We start from the raw sequence: 18565 nt of genomic DNA, 5'->3' as shown, positions 1-18565 counted from the left end.
ACTAGAAATTAGGTCGAGTGAGTCAAATTGGAATTGCACAGAATTTATGTATATTATGAATGAATGTTATGAAAATACACTTTAAAAGTTATTCCTTATTTAGAAAGCCATTTGCTGAGAGTTTCCTTAATCTATTAACATGGAAACACAGCAAAAAAAGTTTGAAATATTCTTCATTGCAACGTCAATGTTTGAAATCATTCGAAGCTGATGTGATAAAAAATTAAACGTTCTCTCATTGTAGTACTTGTGTTTACGAGTTGAATTTCATAACCTTGAATGCAACACTCAAATATGACAATCCAGCGCATGCGTCTTGTCCTATTATAATGGGCTAACTGTTAGCGTTGTAAAAAAAATTACGTGGCAGTAATATTTCAATATGGAGGTAGCAGCATTAGTTGCCCTGACTTTATTATTAGGTGCTTTGGTTATTCTGGTCGCTTTAGCGGTGGGAAGAAGAAAAGAAGAGATAAAGGAGGAAACTGAGCGGGCTGCGGAGAGTTCAGGTGAGAGAACCGCGGAGCTCATGTAGCCAGAATCGGCAGGCTGACTGACTGCCAGCTCTGTATGAGTCCGCTGAATGAGCAGCCATTCATTCTTATATTCATTCACTATGTAAAACATTGGGATGTTTTGCTAAATATTAACCCTTAATTCTTATAAATGGATCAAAAAGAAATAAACTAACTTTCTGTCTCCTGGTTCTAGCCAATAGTAAAATGTTTTATTAACGGACCAATGAGATCACAGCCTTCTGCTGCGTGACAGCTCTTTTTCATTCATGAAAAAGTTCAGAATGACTGGTCGGGAAACGTTCATTAAAACCTGTGTTTATGCAATAGGAAAGAATGTGCAATGAAACTCTTGTTTAAACATGATCATCTCCAATATAATTCATTGTAATTTGACTGACTAAGTAATTTGCAGTGATTTATTTGGAAATCTGAGTCTCAAACAACAAATTCACAAATACATTATTCATAAACTGATCTAAATTAGTCATAGCAGCCTTTAAAAATGTCTCGTTGCATAACTTCTTGTCCTCTAGCTGAAGCCACTGCTGCGAAGGGCCCAACGTCTAAGAAACAGAAGCAAGACAAACAGCGGAGCCGCAAAGACAAACCAGCACAGCACAACTTCAGCCATTCTCTGCTGGCAGCTTCACTGAAGGTAAACAAACCGGATAGACCTCAAACACTAACAGGTGCTCTTTATTGTCATTTTTTTGTAGACCTAAACAAAAAGAAGGCTACATTGACAGTTTTCACTTAAGCCATTTATGCAAAATTGTGTAATTTGCGCTCCAAATTCCATGCGATAAGTTAATGACTTCACCAGCGGGCGATATCTTGTGGGAGCTGCATGAGAGCGGATCCGTCTCCTGCTTTCACAACCAGAAGATCTGAATGTCAACTGTGCAAATCTCTATCCCCAACTAATCAGACTAATTATTTCAGTCCTAAATTTGATTTGATTTGATTTAAATGTAACGTACTGTGCATGCATTTAATTTTTGTATCTTGTGCTCCTCAGGGCCATAGTGGGAATGTGACAAGCCTGCATTTCAGCAGTAATGGGAAATACCTGGCATCCTGCGCTGATGACCGCACCATCCGGATCTGGAGCACCAAGGACTTCCTGGAGCGGGAACACAAGTGCCTGAGAGCTAACGTGGAGCTGGATCATGCCACGTTGGTTCGCTTCAGCCCCGACTCCAGGTCTGCTTCTTTTTCCAGACTATAGTAACTCATGTAAAGCAGGACATTCCTGCCTCTAACCTTTACTTGATAATTACAGCTTGTGGAAAAAACACACTGGGAATGACAGCTCACTTTTACCGAGAGCTGTAAAGTTCATTTTTAAACATGATGAGGCAATTGCCTGTTATGATAACACGATATACTGGATGATAAATTGTTCCAGTAATTACTGTGATAAATAATAATATTGTTTTTTTTAGACTATTTCCAATGAATACATTGATCATTGCATAATAATGCAAGTTCCTCTCTAAGACCAATAAACTTTAATTTTGCAAAGAACACTTCAAGCTGGAACCGGAAGATATTTTAAATAGGACTTAGGATATGGCACAGGGGTAAAGCACAACCCATGTACAGTGGCCCTAGTCTCTGTACATGGTTGTACAGAATCTTTGGCATGGCTGAGTCCTGACCTGATGACCTTTGCCACATGTCTTCCCCTTCTCTCATTACCCATTTTCCTGTCTGGCCACTCTCACATAAAGGCCACTAGAGCCAATAAAACCTTAAAAAAATAAAAGCTTTGAACTCTTGTAGCTCAGAAATGTTCTTGTTTTTTCTAGAAAATTTCTGAAATTAATCTAAAAATTTCACTTTTCTTTTTTTGCCAAAAATATGCTCCTTTTTTTCTATCATCATTCAAACATGTTTGAATTCTTTACCAACGCCCAGTTTTGTCCTGCAGGGCTTTTATCACCTGGCTCGCCAATGGAGATGCTATTCGTATCTTCAAGATGATCAAGAAGGATGACGGGACCTTCAGTTTCAAGGCCGCCTCAGAGGATTTCCCCCAGAAACACAAGGCCCCAATACTTAACATCGGCATTGCGGAGACAGGTAAGGAACACATCAGAACACGTCACATTGTACTATTTTGTGATGGAGAGAACTGAATATGGAGACTTTTCCACAAATATGAGACTCCTAATTGTTTCTTCTCTGCAGGTAAATTCATCATGAGCGCCTCAACAGACACCACCATTCTGATCTGGGACCTGAAGGGAGAGCTCCTGGCCTCCATCAACACCAATCAGATGACCAATTCTTATGCAGCTGTCTCCCCCTGCGGCAGGTCAGGCTCAACACAACAACAAACACTTGAAACATTTACTGCTGCACTTGATAAGAATTCTGGTGCTCACTATGGAGAACCAAAACTTGGTGATTCCATCTTCTCTCTGCTCTCATCCTCAGGTTTGTAGCATCCTGTGGCTTCACTCCGGACGTGAAAGTTTGGGAAGTTTGCTTTGGAAAAGGAGGAGAGTTCAGAGACGTAGCCAGAGCATTCGACCTGAAGGGTCACTCTGCAGGAGTTCATGCATTTGATTTTTCCAATGACTCTCACAGGTAATGAGTGTTTGTAATTAGGATCTTTGCATTGTCGGATAAGATAAATAATGCAGTATTTATATAACACACATCATCACAATTTTCTTATTATATCAATATATTGATTGTAAGTTACTTTAAAGGATTGAGGTTACAATCATGGAAGGCGCTAACATAATGTTGTAATATGTTAATAAAAAACATACCTAGAGTGCTTCTTTAATTCTTCCATGCATGTTTCAGAAATCCCTCAAAGGGAATTGCTTAATCCAAAATTCACCTGTTTTTGTTCTTCTATGTAGGTCTCAACTGCTTCTAAAAACTGCTCAAGCACTTAACAAACACCCAACTAGTTTTGCAATAATGTTTTTGATGTCTGGAAAATGAGCCGTTTCAAACACCTTCAGAATGTGGCTTCCCAAATGAGCCGGCTCTGCTCTTCATCTAGCAACCCAAACTGAACTCCCAACAAGTTTGCGCTGTACAATGGCTTCTGGAAAAGACAAGCGTTTTGAGGTTGACTTACCATCTGGAAACCACTTGCTGGCATTCATGTTGGTTGTGCATGGCCCTCCATTTCTGCTTTTCAAAGATGTGTAGTTTGCATAAATGCACATCTGTTTGCAGCCATTTTCACGTGTGAATGTACACATTGAGTTGAGGGGAGTCGTCAGCAGCAGCTTATTTGGACTTGGTGACAAGAAGCTGTAAAAACAGCTCATTCTGAAAGGAGCTCGAATTGGGCAGAATCGAACAAACTTAATTTTTGTCTGAAAGATATTTTGTGTGAAAAAAAAAAATGTAATGAACATGTTTTGTATAGCCCATAGACATATCCTAACCTGTTCAGGGAAGCATAAATGAGAAAAGGTGTCTAAAAAGTTTAGCAACCAACTTTGTTTTTCTTTTTCTGATCAGAATGGTGACTGTGTCTAAAGACGGAACGTGGAAGCTGTGGAACACAGACGTGGAGTACAAGAAGCAGCAAGACCCGTACCTCCTCAGGACAGTGCCCTGCTCCTCTTCAGATGGCAGCAGGGTGGCATTATCTCCGGATGGCCGGGTGATCGCCATCAGCAACGGCTGCAACGTGGCAATGTTTGACGCAACCACCGGAAAGCTGGAGGAGGAACTGCACGGCGTCCACAGCCAGGGTATCACCGACCTTAGATTTGACATCAACAGCCGCTTCCTGGCATGTAGCGGAGACAAGGCCATCCGTGTGTTTCACAATGCGCCGGGTTACCGGGCGGCCATCAGGGACATGCAGGACATGCTGAAGAAGGCTCAGAACGAGGCCATGAAGCAGAGACTCCAGCAGCAGATCAGAGAGGCTCAGAGCGCTCTGGACGCTGTGTTAGCTGCTCCCGTTGAGTGAAGCTTTGTACAAAGAGCCACATGAGTTCTTTTTCTGTCAAGAAAATATTCAAATCTGCATGCGGTTTTAATAAAATTCTGTTTTTATGGAAGGATTAAAGGCAATGTGTTCAAACAGTACTGTGTTAATTTCTTGGTCAGAATCAAAATAATGACAAGAATAGCATCATTTACTGAAATTAGAGCAATTTTATAGATTAATTACATTTTTGAAGATTTAAGTTTTGGAAAATCTGATTTATTTTTTTACCAACACACTCCTTGAATTCCCATAATTCAGAGATGAATATTTTTGCAAATCACTGTAGTGATACGCACATTTAAGCATATCCATATGTATTTATTTATTTGTGCATAGAATTTATGCATAATAAGTTGCATAATAAAGCACTTGTGATTTATTTATGCTTAGATCATAAGTGGTTTATGATATTTATGCATTAGAAGTGCATAAATAAATATTATGATTTACAATGGCATATAAGGTATAAAAAATACAATTCTAACAAAAGACTCAAACATTTTCTAGATAAAACATGAAAATTTTAGTTTCCAAGGCTGAACCTTTTTAACTCTTGAAACTCAGAAATGTTTTGGGAGATCTTTAATGAAAATTCATGAGATTAATCAAAAAAAAAAAATCTTAATTGAAATTTCCTTGTTTTTTCTAGACAAAATTCAAAATGTATGAGTTTTAATGGCAGAAATGTACACTACCCATCTACAAAGATCACGTCTAACCCCACCTGTGCGCCGCGCAGTTACATGTGACGGCGTGTATATGATGCACACCCCACTCTGATTCGACCCGGATGTGGTTCTTGTTCTTGCTGCACGTTGTTGAGCAGCATGACCCGCAGCCCGTGCTGGATTCAGAGCTCATGTCTGTGGGAATGATGGAGGTTTCGGTGAGTTCAGCCGAGCCGGTCCGGCCGGCTGGGATTCTACAACAGAACCGGGTCTTCCTCGACTTCTTCTGGGACCTGGCTAACCCGGACCAGGAGGTCCGGCTGAAGGCGGTGGAGAACTTGATCCAGTACCTGAAAACAGGAGACAAGGTGGGACACCCAGCATGTCCTCGAGGACAGTTTTCAAACTGCGTCGCTGTTGAAATGATGAAAGTATTGAGTCTGAAACTGCATCACTATCACTAGTGATGTAGTTAGATGTTAACACAAAGGAACATTTCACTACATCTTTCAACAAGATGCGTTTCTAATCGAGTCAAATTTGACTTTCTGATCCAAAATATATAAACAACAAAACATAAATCCTGTTATTATCCAAGACAACTTTAATACATGAAACTACTTGGAAATAATAAGACGAGATGCAGAGAAAAGGCCAAAAGGAAAAGACAATTTTTCATTTATAAGTAACTGAAAAGTGGGGATTGTATTTGTTTAATTTAAATTATGTATGATTTAATTTAATAAGTAAACTGTATCCCATTCTAAAAACACCATCTGCATTTTGAAACATAGCTTCCCTGTTCAGAGTGAATGAAACTGAGAGCCTGCAGAGAACTGCAGACAGAAACCATGTGGACTTGGAGTTTCCTCACCACATTTTCTGGTACTATTGATGAAAGTGGCAATGAGAACTGTTGATTACTTCTATTTTTAGGTAGTTGAATGGCTGCAACTGTATGCAACAGCAGCACGGGGCCCTGCTAACATAAATAAAGCTCTTGAAAAGCATTTCCATTTCTAATATGCTGCTTTTGGACGCCAGTCAATCCCATAAAGAAGTGGATCTTATATCACTACACTGCAAATTGTAATTGCATTTAGTCATGTTTTCAAAATGATTGATAATTATTGATTCTTACATTTAAGCCTGTCATGACAATACATTTTGCTGGATGATGAATTGTCCCAGAAATTATTTTGATAAAAAATAATTTTTTTGTTTTTAATACGATTTTCAATTAATATAATGATAATGGTATAAAAATATAAATTTGCCCTTTCAAAGACTAGAAAACTGTGATTTTGTACAGAACACTCCACAATAGAACTGGAAGATGTTGTAAATATACAAAATAAAACACAATCACCAAAAACATTAAACGAACAAAAATAAAGGAAATTACAACCTACCTTGTGATGCCATAAATACATTTATTTATAAATGTATTTATTAAAAAATAAATGTATTTATAAATGTATTTATGAATAAATACATTTCAAATTTTTTGTTTATTTATGAATAAATTTAAACCACACATAAAATTATTTTTTTAAAAATGTAACATCTAAATAGAAATGATTAAACTTTTTGAGCTTATGTGATTGATGGATTAATTGCTTATTACAAAAGGCTTATGTTCATTGAACAAATGGTGCAGACAATATTGAAACTTACAATCCTGTCAATGCTGCCAGTTGTGCGGGTTTTTCCACAACAAATGGAGCTTACTGTGACAACAACGAATCGAAATTATCAAGAAATTTATCACACTCAGTGATAAACAATACAATAAATGTTCACAACCCAAAAAATACAGGCATGGTGAAAATTCAATTAATAAAATTTATTTGTTTGTTTGTATTGGATAACATCTCAACAGAAATTTAAATCTAAAAATGAAGAAAGGTAAAACTGTTCAAAGAGTACCGTAATTGTAAAGTCAGGAGTAAATGAAGATATCCTGGTTGCTGTTTGTGTGCAGGCTGATGAGCTGGAATACACATTTAAAAGGCTGGTGGACGGCCTGGCCCACACCCGGGAGACGGCCCGACCTGGGTTCAGCCTGGCTCTGGGACAGGTGAGTGGACCGCCGGCCTGAGTCCTGTGGTATAAAAAGGAAATTGATACAATTCTGTTGATTTTCCAACTATAAAGCTGCTATAAATTTATCAAACTTAGAGACAAAACTAAGAAAATTCACTTAAATCTGATATTAGGAGAATGTAAAGAGTCAAACCTATGAGTTTTCTTCTCCCTAAGGTGTTGAGTGCCTTTGAAGACGTTTCCCTGCAGAGTATACTGGACAGAATCAAAGAAAAACACAACTTACAGGCTGTGAAAAGGGTACATTTTGATCTTTTGGACTTCATTTAGCACAGAAACATTCATTTAAAGGATGTTTAAACACCTCAACCTTGTTTTTGCTCTCTAGAAACTTGCCAGAAATGCTATGTTTGGGAATTTGTTTGGCGTCCTTGCCCTCCATCAGTCGGGACGCCTCGTCAAAGTAAGTCTGCTCCAGAGTTTGTCCGTGAAAGTATATAAAGTCAAATTAACACAAGGATAAAGTCAAAATATACAAGAATAAAGTTGTGACAATACGAGAATAAAGTCATAAATAATACCTTATTCTAATAGAATTTTTTTATATTGGTATGGCCTTACTATTTCATCATAATTAAAACATTTGTTTGATTACATTTTTTTTTTTGCCCTTTTTTACCCCATGTTCCCTCTGACTCTGAGGCGCCCCCTTGAGGCCCTGACTTTGTGAAACATTGATTTAGCCCATAAATCCAAAAGCTTTTGAGCTTGTTTACTTCACTCTGCAGGAACCCCAGGTGGTGCTGGGATGCATACGGCTCCTTCAGTGTTTGAGCCAGCACAAGCAGCACCTGAAGGACCTGCCCAGCAAAACCATGACTGACATCCTCACCGAGGTAACGGTAACAGCTTCACTGTCCCACCACTATGACCCGTTCTCCTTCTTTAAGTCGCTGTTTTGTGGGCCCACAGATACCGGGGGGTGTGTTTGAGGAGGTTCTGCTGAGCGCTCTGGAGGCCGACCTGGCGTCGGCCTTCAGGACCCCGGAGCAGATGCAGCTGCTGCTAGTGGCGCTGCAACGCTTCCCACAGGCCCTGAAACCCAAGAAGCTGAAGAAGCTGCTGGACTCTTCCACCATCATCAATGCAGACAACATCCCAAAGTGAGAACATATTCCATAACTCACAGCACAGCCATTAGTTAATCTGCACTGCTGCATTTGATTTTGAATTTAAAAGATAAATAATCTAGAATATAGAGCTGGGCAACAAATCTATTATAATGTCTATCACGATAGACGTGTGATCTGATCAGTATTAGATGATTTGTCTGATAGGATATTCAAAAATTTCACTGATCCAGCACTGCACAGCATTCTGGGGGTTGTATGCAGAGGAAAGGCTTTAACTACTCAACCTCATGGCAAGCTAAGCAAGATTGGTGGTATCAGCTAATTCACTCAGTCACCCTTTGGTTACTTAACAACTGATTCACTCTTTGATTATCTAGCACAACCTGTTGAGTAATTGCAAAGCAGCAGATTAGGGTTTCACCACTGTGACTCATAACTCTTTAAAAGTAAACAGCAATAATTTAGAGTGAAAGAAATAAAGTGGTACAATAGCTTGAGGATAAAACAGGAAAGTTTACGTTACCAGTTGTCAGTATTTCAGATATTTGAAACGAAACAAAAAAAATAGTCATTAATAATTTATATCAACTGTTTGTTATTTGATGGTGTTCGGACCCAGTGGCTCCTGTGATATGGAACCCTTAAATTGTGATACGTTTCTCATCCAACCCTAATTGAAGACTTTTTTTAAAATTATTATTTGTGGATTCGGTAGCTTATGGTCAAAGGTTGCCATCTCAATCCAAAACAACATAAGGGATGGACCAAAGAAATCAGCCAAATTTTCCCTGATTTGCTCTGATTGGTGATCAGCTATTAAATCCTGAAAAATGACAAAACTAAAAGGAAACACATTTTGTTTTTGTTTATAAATGCATCAACAAACAGTATTTTCTCTTGGTGCACTTTGCTTTGAGATTGGCAAAGAAAAATTGGATGAATAAATGGAGATAGTCTTGTAATTCTTTCTTTTTTTTTTTTCCATTGCTAAATTGTCGCCATCAAGGAACCTGAGAACCTCAGAAATTTCAATGTATTTTTCTTATTTCAAATACTTTTATTAGTCAGTCAAACAAATTAAAAATGTAATTCTTATTGTATACATATACACCTTCTGATGCTCTTAACAATACCTACAAAATGGTGCATCGGAAAAATATTGAGTGCATCAGTTTCAGCCCTTTTTGTTCTTTGTCAACAAAATGAAAAAGGTTAAAATTCAAAATGTAACTAGAGAACAAAACCAACCCCCCTTCACATCTCAGCTCCAAATTTTTTTGTTAAAAATGTCTGCAATTAATCTCAAATCTTAAGTAAAATTAGTTCAAATAGAAATCAGTTCATCTACTCATCTGTAACATCCATGTGGCAGGATAGTGGAGGTGTTGAAGATGGCGGCCCGTTCAGTGAAGAAGGAGCGTGTTCTCCCCTCTGTGGCCCTGGACTTGCTGAAGCTCTCCCTCAAGGAAGACAGTTTCCAGCTGTTCTGGGACAAAGCCATCACTGAGGGAATGTTCAAAGAGCCGTCCGGACCGACACAGTGAGTCTATAACTGACAGCTGCTAAACCGTCACTTATTAGGATGGTTTGGTGTGATTTGAGGCAGATGATGAAGAGAAATGTACTGTTTTTCTGTGATGGTGATGGAGGTGATGGTGTTCGGACCCAGTGGCTCCTGTGAGTCCTCTTCTGTTGACTGGGACCCTTGGAGGTGTATTTACTGCCTCTAGGTTCTATCCTCAGGAAACATGGGATTTCATTTCATTGTTATGCTGATGATTGCCAGATTTATTTACCTGAAGCAGGAAGATGTCCAGTCAATCAAACATCTCCTGGCATGTCGAGGTGATATTAAAGCTTGGTTGGCTTTGAACTTTTTAAATTTTAACATAAAGAAAACAGAGGTGATGGTGTTTGGACCCAGTGGCTCTTGTGAGTCCTCCTCTGTTGACCTGGGACCCTTGGAGGTGTATTTTAAACCTGTTAAACCAGACCTTGGTTTTAAGGTGGACAGTGATTTCAAATTGGACAGCCACATTAGAGCCGTGGTTAAGTCCAGTTTTTATCATTTAAGGCGATTGGCATCAGTAAAATCTTTTCTTTCCAGGCAGCATTTTGAAACAGTGATCCATGCTTTTATTTCGACTCGACTGGATTATTGCAACTCTCTATATCTGGGAGTTTGTCAGTCACTGCTCTCACGTCTGCAACTGCTTCAGAATGCACGACTTTTGACAGGAACTGGAAAGAGAGAGCATGTGACCCTGTCTTGGCTTCACTTCACTGGCTGCCTGTATATTTTAGAATCCGTTTTAAAATTCCTATGTTTGTTTTTAAATCACTGCATGATCTTGCCCAGGCTTACCTCACTGAGCTTCTTCACCCTGACATACCTTATCGATCTCTCAGGTCTGTAGATCAGTTGCTCCTGGAGGGACAGAGATCTAGAAGGAAGCTCAGAGGGGACAGAGCTTTCTCTGTCGGGGTCCTAAGTTATGGAATGACCTGCCTTTGCAGGTCCGAGGCCCCTTCACTGTCCACTTTTAAAGCTCGTCTTAAAACCCATCTATTTTACTTGGCTTTCAACTCCAGCGAGATCTAGTTTTACATTGTATGTTTGTTTTAAACTGTAAGAGTTTTTATTTGTTTTTATCTATTTTATGTGCAGCACTTTGTAACAGCTGTGGTTGTTTTAAAGTGCTTTATAAATAAAGTTGGTATGGTATGGTTTATGTTTTCAATTTTACTCTTTTTCTTCCAGTTATTTTCAATCTAATGACATATGTTTTTGTTGTGTAGTTACTTGAGCTACCGTCTGCTGGGCAGTGCCATGCCTCTGCTGTCCTTATCCCAACTGAAGGAGGTTTTATCTGGAGAGGTGATGATGCACTATGGCGAACACGTAGTTTCAGCTCAGGTCAGTCCCAGTTTCAGATTTTCTTCAAGTATTTATGAAGAAAAATGTAAATTAATAACATACATTTTGAACCTTGAACCTTCTGTTTCAAATTCAAAATTACAAGTATTCACCCGAACGGAAAATGAAATGTTTTCGTAACTCATATTGTTCCAGGTTGTTCATAGTTGTTGTAGACACTGTTAACTGTGAGAATTACTGGAGTGCTACAGAATTTCCTTTAGCAGTCTGTATGGCAGCAGTTCTGATGAAGCCTCTGACTGAATACACTTGCTGCCAAATGTGCACAATACTTTGTCCGTATTCCTCCAATGTTGAAAAAACACAATTTCACAGTCGTGGTGTTTCCATTAAATCAGAAACGCATTTAAATCACATGTAAATAAGTTTGTTCACACAATGTCTTTAAAAACATGCAGCAGAATGATCCTCCTACTACATCCTGTTGTCTTCTTGAAGGCAACATCCAGTTGTTGATTATGTATCTTGTGTGATGAAAATCATGTATTTACATCACAGTTTTGCGAAATAAACCAATTTTGATATTGCAAAAAATCCACCCTTGAGGACCAGGGTTGGGATACTGCTCTAGAGGTTCCACAGAACGGAACCAGCCTTCTTTATGAGTTTTTTAAAAATCACTTAAAATTCTGGTTCTGGTGCTGCTACCCCAACAAATGATGCTAGAAGATATTATACTCTACACAACAGGCTTGTACAAGATAAGCACCATCTTGCAAATATGGATACTGTAAACTAATTCGGTCAGCAGCTAAACTGAAGCTGATTTGTTTATGGTGCTAGTTACAGAACATAACTTGGCAAAAATATAATCTTAGCTGAAAAAATGCTACCATGGTGACATTCAGTGATGCTCAGTCATTACAGCGAGTGCACTATGTCTTCTAAAAGTTCTTGCTAATAATTTGTTTCTTAATAATTTCAGCTAGCACAAGAAAGCATCCCATTTTAACATGGTACTAAAAGAATCTGCTAATATGCTGCGATTAGTTAAGATACTAATAATAGCATGTGGTTACAATAATGCAAACTATGTACTGTGCTAACAACTTACAAAGCGCTAATAGTAGTATGTTGGCTATAAAAATCGAATGTGCTAAAGTTAGCTATATTACTGACATTAGCTACCGTGTTAACAACACGCTAGCACAGGTTACAGCAGTGAAAACTAATGCAAACATCAGTATGTTTGCTATCAATACCAAACATTATCTACTATTATTAGGTTACTGTGCTCATTACTTAGTTTGCCTCTGTTAGCAGTAGTCCATAACATGTTACAATTAGCATTTTAGCTTTAAATAGGTGCCATTACCCGCTATGCTGAAGTTAGCGGTATGCTGTTGTTGGGTAAATGTTTATGAAAAAAGGCGATAATCTGAAATACCACAAATCCCGGCTGATACATACAATTGCAGAAGCTGTTAGATGCTAACATACAAAAAATATTAGCATCAAAAGCATCTTAAGAGATTTTTTACCGGGCTCTTCAGGGGACATGGGGAAAAAAAACATTATTTTGCTGTACCTTCCAATATGCTTACTACAATATTTGATGGTCTACTTTGTATACAGTCACGAATGTCAAATGAATATTTCAAATGTATACGTATTGCAGAGACTAAATGTGCAGAAATGGTTGTAGAGGGCCGCACTGGTTAACTCAGGGAATCTCATCTGTCCAACGCGTGTCAAATCATCTCCAGGCCACTTCTTTGTTCTGTCACAATTAGATTTATTCTTCTTTGATTATCATGCTTCAAACTTTACAAAGACTGCGACACAGACTGACCAGGACAACGATCTATGACCACCCCGTGCACCCACTTCCTCATCTTACCCAACCTTCCTATTCATACTTACAGCCATGCCCACATCGACACACCCACCACCCAGGTGTCCAAGCCACATGCTTCTATCATATCAATAATTATTTATTTCATTCATATGGCTCTTATAGAGCCTCAGCGAAAATGTGATTATTATAATTAACTCTTTGATGCAAAAAAAGTATTGAAACTTGATTTGTTCGCTGTATGTTTATATCCCTTTGTGTAAGATTGAGATAGAACTGCAGATGAAAATGGCCCTTTAATCCATTCAGACTACCAAGACAATAGAGATAAAAAAAACTGTCTCATTACACCACAGTTATTACTGTTATAGTTTGGAAGTATTTTTATTTCTTTCCTACTTACAGAAAGTTTCTGTTTATAGGTTTGTGGTGCCTTGCTATACTAAAGAAAGAGATGTGTCAGATTTTTCACAACAACATATTACGGTAACATTCATGGAAAAACCTTATATTAAAGCAGAAAATATGGCTGCCATCGTAAGAAAGACTTACAGTATTCAATATGCCACAAGAACTGATCAGTACAGTATTGCAAGAGAACGTAAAACCTTTTGCAACGGAATGCAAAAGAAAAGAATTCCCCATGTCCCTTAGAGGGCTCCGTAAATGTTCTTTAGCCTTAGAGTTTGGCTTAGACTTACTTTATTGTTCTTTCACAAAGACACAACAGTAAAATTGATAATGAAATGTCATTTCTCGGCCACAGGAGCATGCAGAAAAAAACCCTCAAAAAATAATATCTTGCTAAATATACAAACTGTAGCATTTTCAGACTGTCTAGTGTTGGGATTGTTGCGCAATCTGATGGCCAACAGGAGGCAACTGTTGAGTCTGGCTGTTCTACAGCAGTCCCACAATAAATGCACTCAAGGAAACTTTTCAGGGGGTTGCAGCTGGGTAGTCTGGATACATGGTTGGAAAAACAAAGAAATAAATGGTGAATTGAGAGTTTTGCTGAGAAAAGGGCCATGCATGTTAGCTACAGCTGGAAAAAGTTTAGAATTGTTGCTCTTTTATTTAAAGCTAAATGTGCATAATTAGAATTGTGATACATCCAATGACTACAAAACCAAACATTTTGAGAAAAACTCAAAAAGGTGCAACACAATAAAATCTTAAGTGCTCCACAAAATTATGATTAACACATTTTCCTGCTTGAAAATAGCACTAGAATTATTACATTATTACTTTTTCAGTAATTATGGCTGATTATTGGTGATTGGTGAATAAAAGATTGGTGATTTTATCCTGGATATAGTCAAAACCAGCTGGATGATCAGAATTCCCAATTCTTCTCCCCAGAAACCGGACCGCTTTAAACTGGCCCCAGAAATGGACACCTACGTGTCAGACTTCCTGCAGGGCTGTCGGGACTCTGACAAACAGCTGGCGGTCATGGTGAGCTTCACCTCACTGACCAACCACGGTTACCCCGTGGTGCCGTCAGTGTGGCGGGTGGTGCAGCACCTGGAGCCGGCGGCTCTGCGGAGCTACGTGGACTGGCTCAAAGGAATGTTCCTGCAGCCTCAGCCGGACCGTCTGCTGGACTTCAGCACCCGCAAGCAGAAAGACAAGAGCAAAGAGCAGTGAGCGTTTATTCAAACGTAGATGCGTTAGATAATACCTCTCCCTGTGATTACTCTGATGTTCTCTCATTTAGGAAAGACAGCTCGATATTCCGCCTGAGGAAGTGGATCATTGCTCGCCTCGCCTCAATCATCGACAACCATCAGGTGAAGAAGCATAAGGATCTTATCATGAATGTTGCCAGGTGAGACCAGCGTTTTAGGCTATATGCACACAGCAAGTGCCATCCACATCCATTTATTTTGCCCATATGCAACCTCTATCCGACTTTTTTACTGCAGTCTGAACTGCCAAATTTCTTTTTCTCCCCTCCGCCCAAAAAATCTCAACTGTGCCACTTCTACATGTGGAATTAATTCAGACACATAACGATTGTTTTCAAAGCACTTGCACTCTGAACAGTCATGTCATTTTTATCCAGCTTTTATGCCATTGATATGAGACATATCATAATTGGTGGTGGGCACTTATTGTTTAATCATTTATCGTGGTTCATTATTAGCAAAAATAATTTTTTGCTTTATTGTTGTCTCAATAAATTTCCATTAATGATGTTAAACAATAAACAAAACTGACATTATCAAAAAAGTTCTCTGTTTTTTCCTCAAGAGCACCATTCAATATCAGAAAATTTGAAAATATGAAAAAATGTGTGCAGTTTAGTGATGTAAATCTTCTGTCTGAAGATACACACACTGACCATTGCAAGTGGCCAGAGGAGGCCAATTAAAAATGGTTTTCCTGCCGATTGCTGTTCCATCTATTCACAACCACAAGACTAACTACAAGAGACAGAAATAGTTTTTCAGCATCATTTTTATCGTTACCACAATGGTGTTGCCCTGGACTCTTTTTGGGAGAGATTATCTCAAATGATCATTAAACCAAGTTAGAATCATCAGTCCAACGTATGAAAGCCAAATAAGTGATAAAATTGTTCTGGAACAACAGAGAAATAGTTTACCATTTTACCATTGGAGTCAATTCTAAACAAAAGGCCGTTATTCGTTGCGACTTCGTTTCATTAGCTTTCTTCATCTTCTTATGATCGTGTGACAATACTGTCGGCTCCCATTGCTGAAGAAATTGATCTAAACATTATTACTTCTGAGCTGCTGTGTGACGTGAATGTTCTTCTTCTGCGCATGCTTACACTGTTCACACAAAAGTCTAGCTTGAGGTCAAGTTTAATTATTAGTATGAACGACCATGCAAAAATAGTTCTGATTTCAGCAAAATATCCAAATTGAGCATCAAAATGTAGCTCCTAGTCAGCAACTTTCAAGTCTTCTGTAAGCTGAAGAGAAGTCTCTGAGTTTGTTTCGTCTCTTTTTCCAGGTTTGTCTTTTTCCACGCTTTCTTCAGCGCCAAGAAGGCCGCCACCTCGGATATTGCAGAGACGAGCGAAAATCTTTCCATCCCACTGGAGGACGAAACCAGAGGAGCCCTTGTTAATTCATTCTTTGGGTTTGACAGTTTTCTTCCCAACATTTATTTATTGCAGTATTTTTGTTTTTATGAAACAAACAAGAAGGAAAAGTTTATCTTGGAGTAACCTTGGAGAGGGATTTTGCATTCAAGAAAAACATTCATTTATGTAAACAGGTTGACTGTTTACATGTCAACCTGTAATATAAGAAAAGCAACATTTAGGGCTGAAAAGATTAATTGTAATTATTTGGATTACTGAAAAGATCCTCAACTAATTTAGTATTTGATTATTGATTACGAGAATGTACAGACTCAAAAAGCCAATTTGCAGAAAGAATGACACACTCTTAGCAGTATTTAGGCCAAAATTGTACAAGCAAATATAAATTTTACATTTAAGATAATAAAAAAAGCTTTGTAAATATGTCCTACCTAGAACGTAATGGCATAGTTTTTGCTTCACTGCTATGGGGAAATTTTTCTACCATTTTTTCTACACACATTTTCAGCATGCGACCTGCACCACCCAGTGGATGTAGGGAGATGGTTAGGTGAACAAACTCCTGCCTAATATCAGAAGGCTGTTGGTGATCAGTAGCACACTGCTAGTGGATGTTACTGTAACATGGAGCAGAAAGCTGACACTGCTGTTTCTCCATACATCCAGTGGGTGCTACAATCGATAGTAGCCACACAGGAACACCAGCTAGAAGGAAACAAACGGACCCAGTGCAACACTTCCATTCTATTGGCTGAGAGGTTGCCAGGGAACGGTGCATTTTTGTTCCAGAACCAAGCAGAAAATGTTTTGTAAACAAGTTTTGAGAAGAAAGACATGGAGTCCTGCTTTCAAAACAAAAATGTAAACAAAAGTATTAAAAGTTTTGAGAAGACATGAAATCCTGCATTCAGCCTGAAAATGTGTGCTCTCGATTTATGGCAGAAAAACTCCCCCATAGACCCGGTTAAAAATTAAAAAATTAAAAGTCCTATTGAGCACCCTTTCCTTTCTCATTTTTAGTTAATCCAAAAAAAAATTCAACTGATCAGCCCTGCATTCTAGGAAAAATCTGCAGAACGTGTCATTTATCTTTTTTTTTACCTGTATAAATGATCAATCATCACAATAAACATTTGTGCAGATTATGCACCTATTGCAAAAACACATGAAATATGTCATTTTAGTTTTTAGCAACATGGTGTAATTTAACTGAACAAGTTGCATCTGTCTACAGCTGCTGCATTGGCACTTGGCAGGAATGGGAACTCATTTTCTTGCTGATTTTAACAAAACAATTTCATGTCACATTAAAACTTCTGCTGCTAAAACAAGAATCCTCTAATATATTGAAGGATGCAAATAAAGTAAACTAAATTCAATTACTTTTTCAAATATGAAATAATAATTGTATTACAGTAACACACTTTAGTTAACGCTTGATCATTTGGATCAAAGCATTCATCTGCAGCTAAAATAGCTTTTAAAATCAAAGTGTGAAAAGCTCAGCTCTTTCTGTTTGACTTAACATCAGTACAGTGTAGGGCTGAACTGTTGATTTCTTTTTTTTACATTAATTGATTAATAATTAGATATTAAAAGGTGCTTGATGGGATTTTTTTTTTTTTTTTTTTACAAAATTTGAACCATGTGAAGCTAAAACTGCCACAAGGGTTTTTTTTCTCTGAAATACAATGTGTTAATATTTTTTGTACAGTTTTCACTCAATTACTGCTCTTGAGTTTGTCATTCTCTCAGCAAATTAACTCTTTTTGAATATGTATGTGCCAGATAATCATAACTGACTGCTAAATTAGTTGACTGTTATTTCAGCAATTGACTGATCACAATTAATCTGATTATTTGTTTCAGCCCAACTAATTTTGTTGCCAATTTTAAGCAAAGTTTGTTAAACAAGTGCTCATCTGGCTGAGTGAGTCTCTTTTTTGGCCAAAGGAAGGTATACATACGTTTCTCTATCTTCCATGCAGGCTTCTCTTGTCCTTGCACCACATGCCACTCATTGATGACAGCGCAGCTGTCAATCAGAAGCGATCTGTTGGTGTAACAGCAGATGGCACCATGTGGATCTACCACCTGGTCCAGTATGCTCAGCTGCTGCTCAGCCGTCCCAAACACGTTCAAAGAGTCCAGCCGTTCAGTGCTGAGCAAAAACAGGCCTGGGACGGGTAGGACAGAGAAGGATTATGCTCTATTTTACATGCCTGATCAATTACATTTTAGAGAAAATGTTTTTTTTATTTTATTTGATTGTCAGCATGCTGGAGTCAGTGGCAAATTTGAAAAGAAAAGCAAAGAAAGGCCCGACGACAGAGAGCGCTGCGTTCCAGCAGCTCTTCCTGCTGATTGGCATGCTCCTCTTCAAGGTAAAAGCAGCTTTTTGAGGATTAATAA

At 38.3% G+C, this 18565-nt stretch overlaps 2 protein-coding genes across 2 annotated transcripts in view; both read left to right on the top strand.

Moving 5' to 3' along the window:
• The first annotated feature begins 311 nt into the window (after nt 1-311).
• On the top strand, nt 312-4589 carry tbl2 (transducin beta like 2). The gene is made up of 7 exons (XM_055023468.1): nt 312-509; nt 1052-1173; nt 1537-1721; nt 2452-2603; nt 2712-2838; nt 2961-3113; nt 4014-4589. Exons 1-7 carry the CDS (start codon nt 383-385, stop codon nt 4471-4473), a joined length of 1326 nt encoding a protein of 441 aa, XP_054879443.1. The 5' UTR covers nt 312-382; the 3' UTR covers nt 4474-4589.
• Nucleotides 4590-5298: 709 nt separating this feature from the next.
• Nucleotides 5299-18565, top strand: part of mybbp1a (MYB binding protein (P160) 1a) — a 28773-nt gene continuing 15506 nt past the window's right edge. The window contains exons 1-13 of the mRNA XM_055023467.1: nt 5299-5530; nt 7147-7242; nt 7425-7508; nt 7597-7671; nt 7997-8104; nt 8181-8371; nt 9714-9881; nt 11141-11258; nt 14437-14720; nt 14795-14905; nt 16060-16188; nt 18142-18339; nt 18429-18537. Coding sequence (XP_054879442.1) covers nt 5354-5530; nt 7147-7242; nt 7425-7508; nt 7597-7671; nt 7997-8104; nt 8181-8371; nt 9714-9881; nt 11141-11258; nt 14437-14720; nt 14795-14905; nt 16060-16188; nt 18142-18339; nt 18429-18537 — 1848 coding nt within the window. The 5' untranslated portion in view covers nt 5299-5353. The remainder of the gene's footprint in view (nt 5531-7146; nt 7243-7424; nt 7509-7596; nt 7672-7996; nt 8105-8180; nt 8372-9713; nt 9882-11140; nt 11259-14436; nt 14721-14794; nt 14906-16059; nt 16189-18141; nt 18340-18428; nt 18538-18565) is intronic.

This window comes from Poeciliopsis prolifica, unplaced genomic scaffold (genome assembly GCF_027474105.1).
Source record: "Poeciliopsis prolifica strain line A6 unplaced genomic scaffold, Auburn_PproV2 SCAFFOLD101, whole genome shotgun sequence".
Taxonomy (NCBI): Eukaryota; Metazoa; Chordata; class Actinopteri; order Cyprinodontiformes; family Poeciliidae; genus Poeciliopsis; species Poeciliopsis prolifica.
The sequence above is the reverse complement of the archived record's forward strand: the minus strand, read 5'-3'. Positions and strand labels throughout refer to the sequence as shown.

What these genes read in the sequence shown, in the direction of transcription:
- tbl2 (XM_055023468.1), top strand. Translation starts at nt 383, where the DNA reads ATGGAGGTAGCAGCATTAGTTGCCCTGACTTTATTATTAGGTGCTTTG. An exon ending in GCGGGCTGCGGAGAGTTCAG is followed by an intron (nt 510 to 1,051) that starts GTGAGAGAACCG and finishes CTTGTCCTCTAG; the next exon opens with CTGAAGCCACTGCTGCGAAG. An exon ending in CATCGGCATTGCGGAGACAG is followed by an intron (nt 2,604 to 2,711) that starts GTAAGGAACACA and finishes TCTTCTCTGCAG; the next exon opens with GTAAATTCATCATGAGCGCC.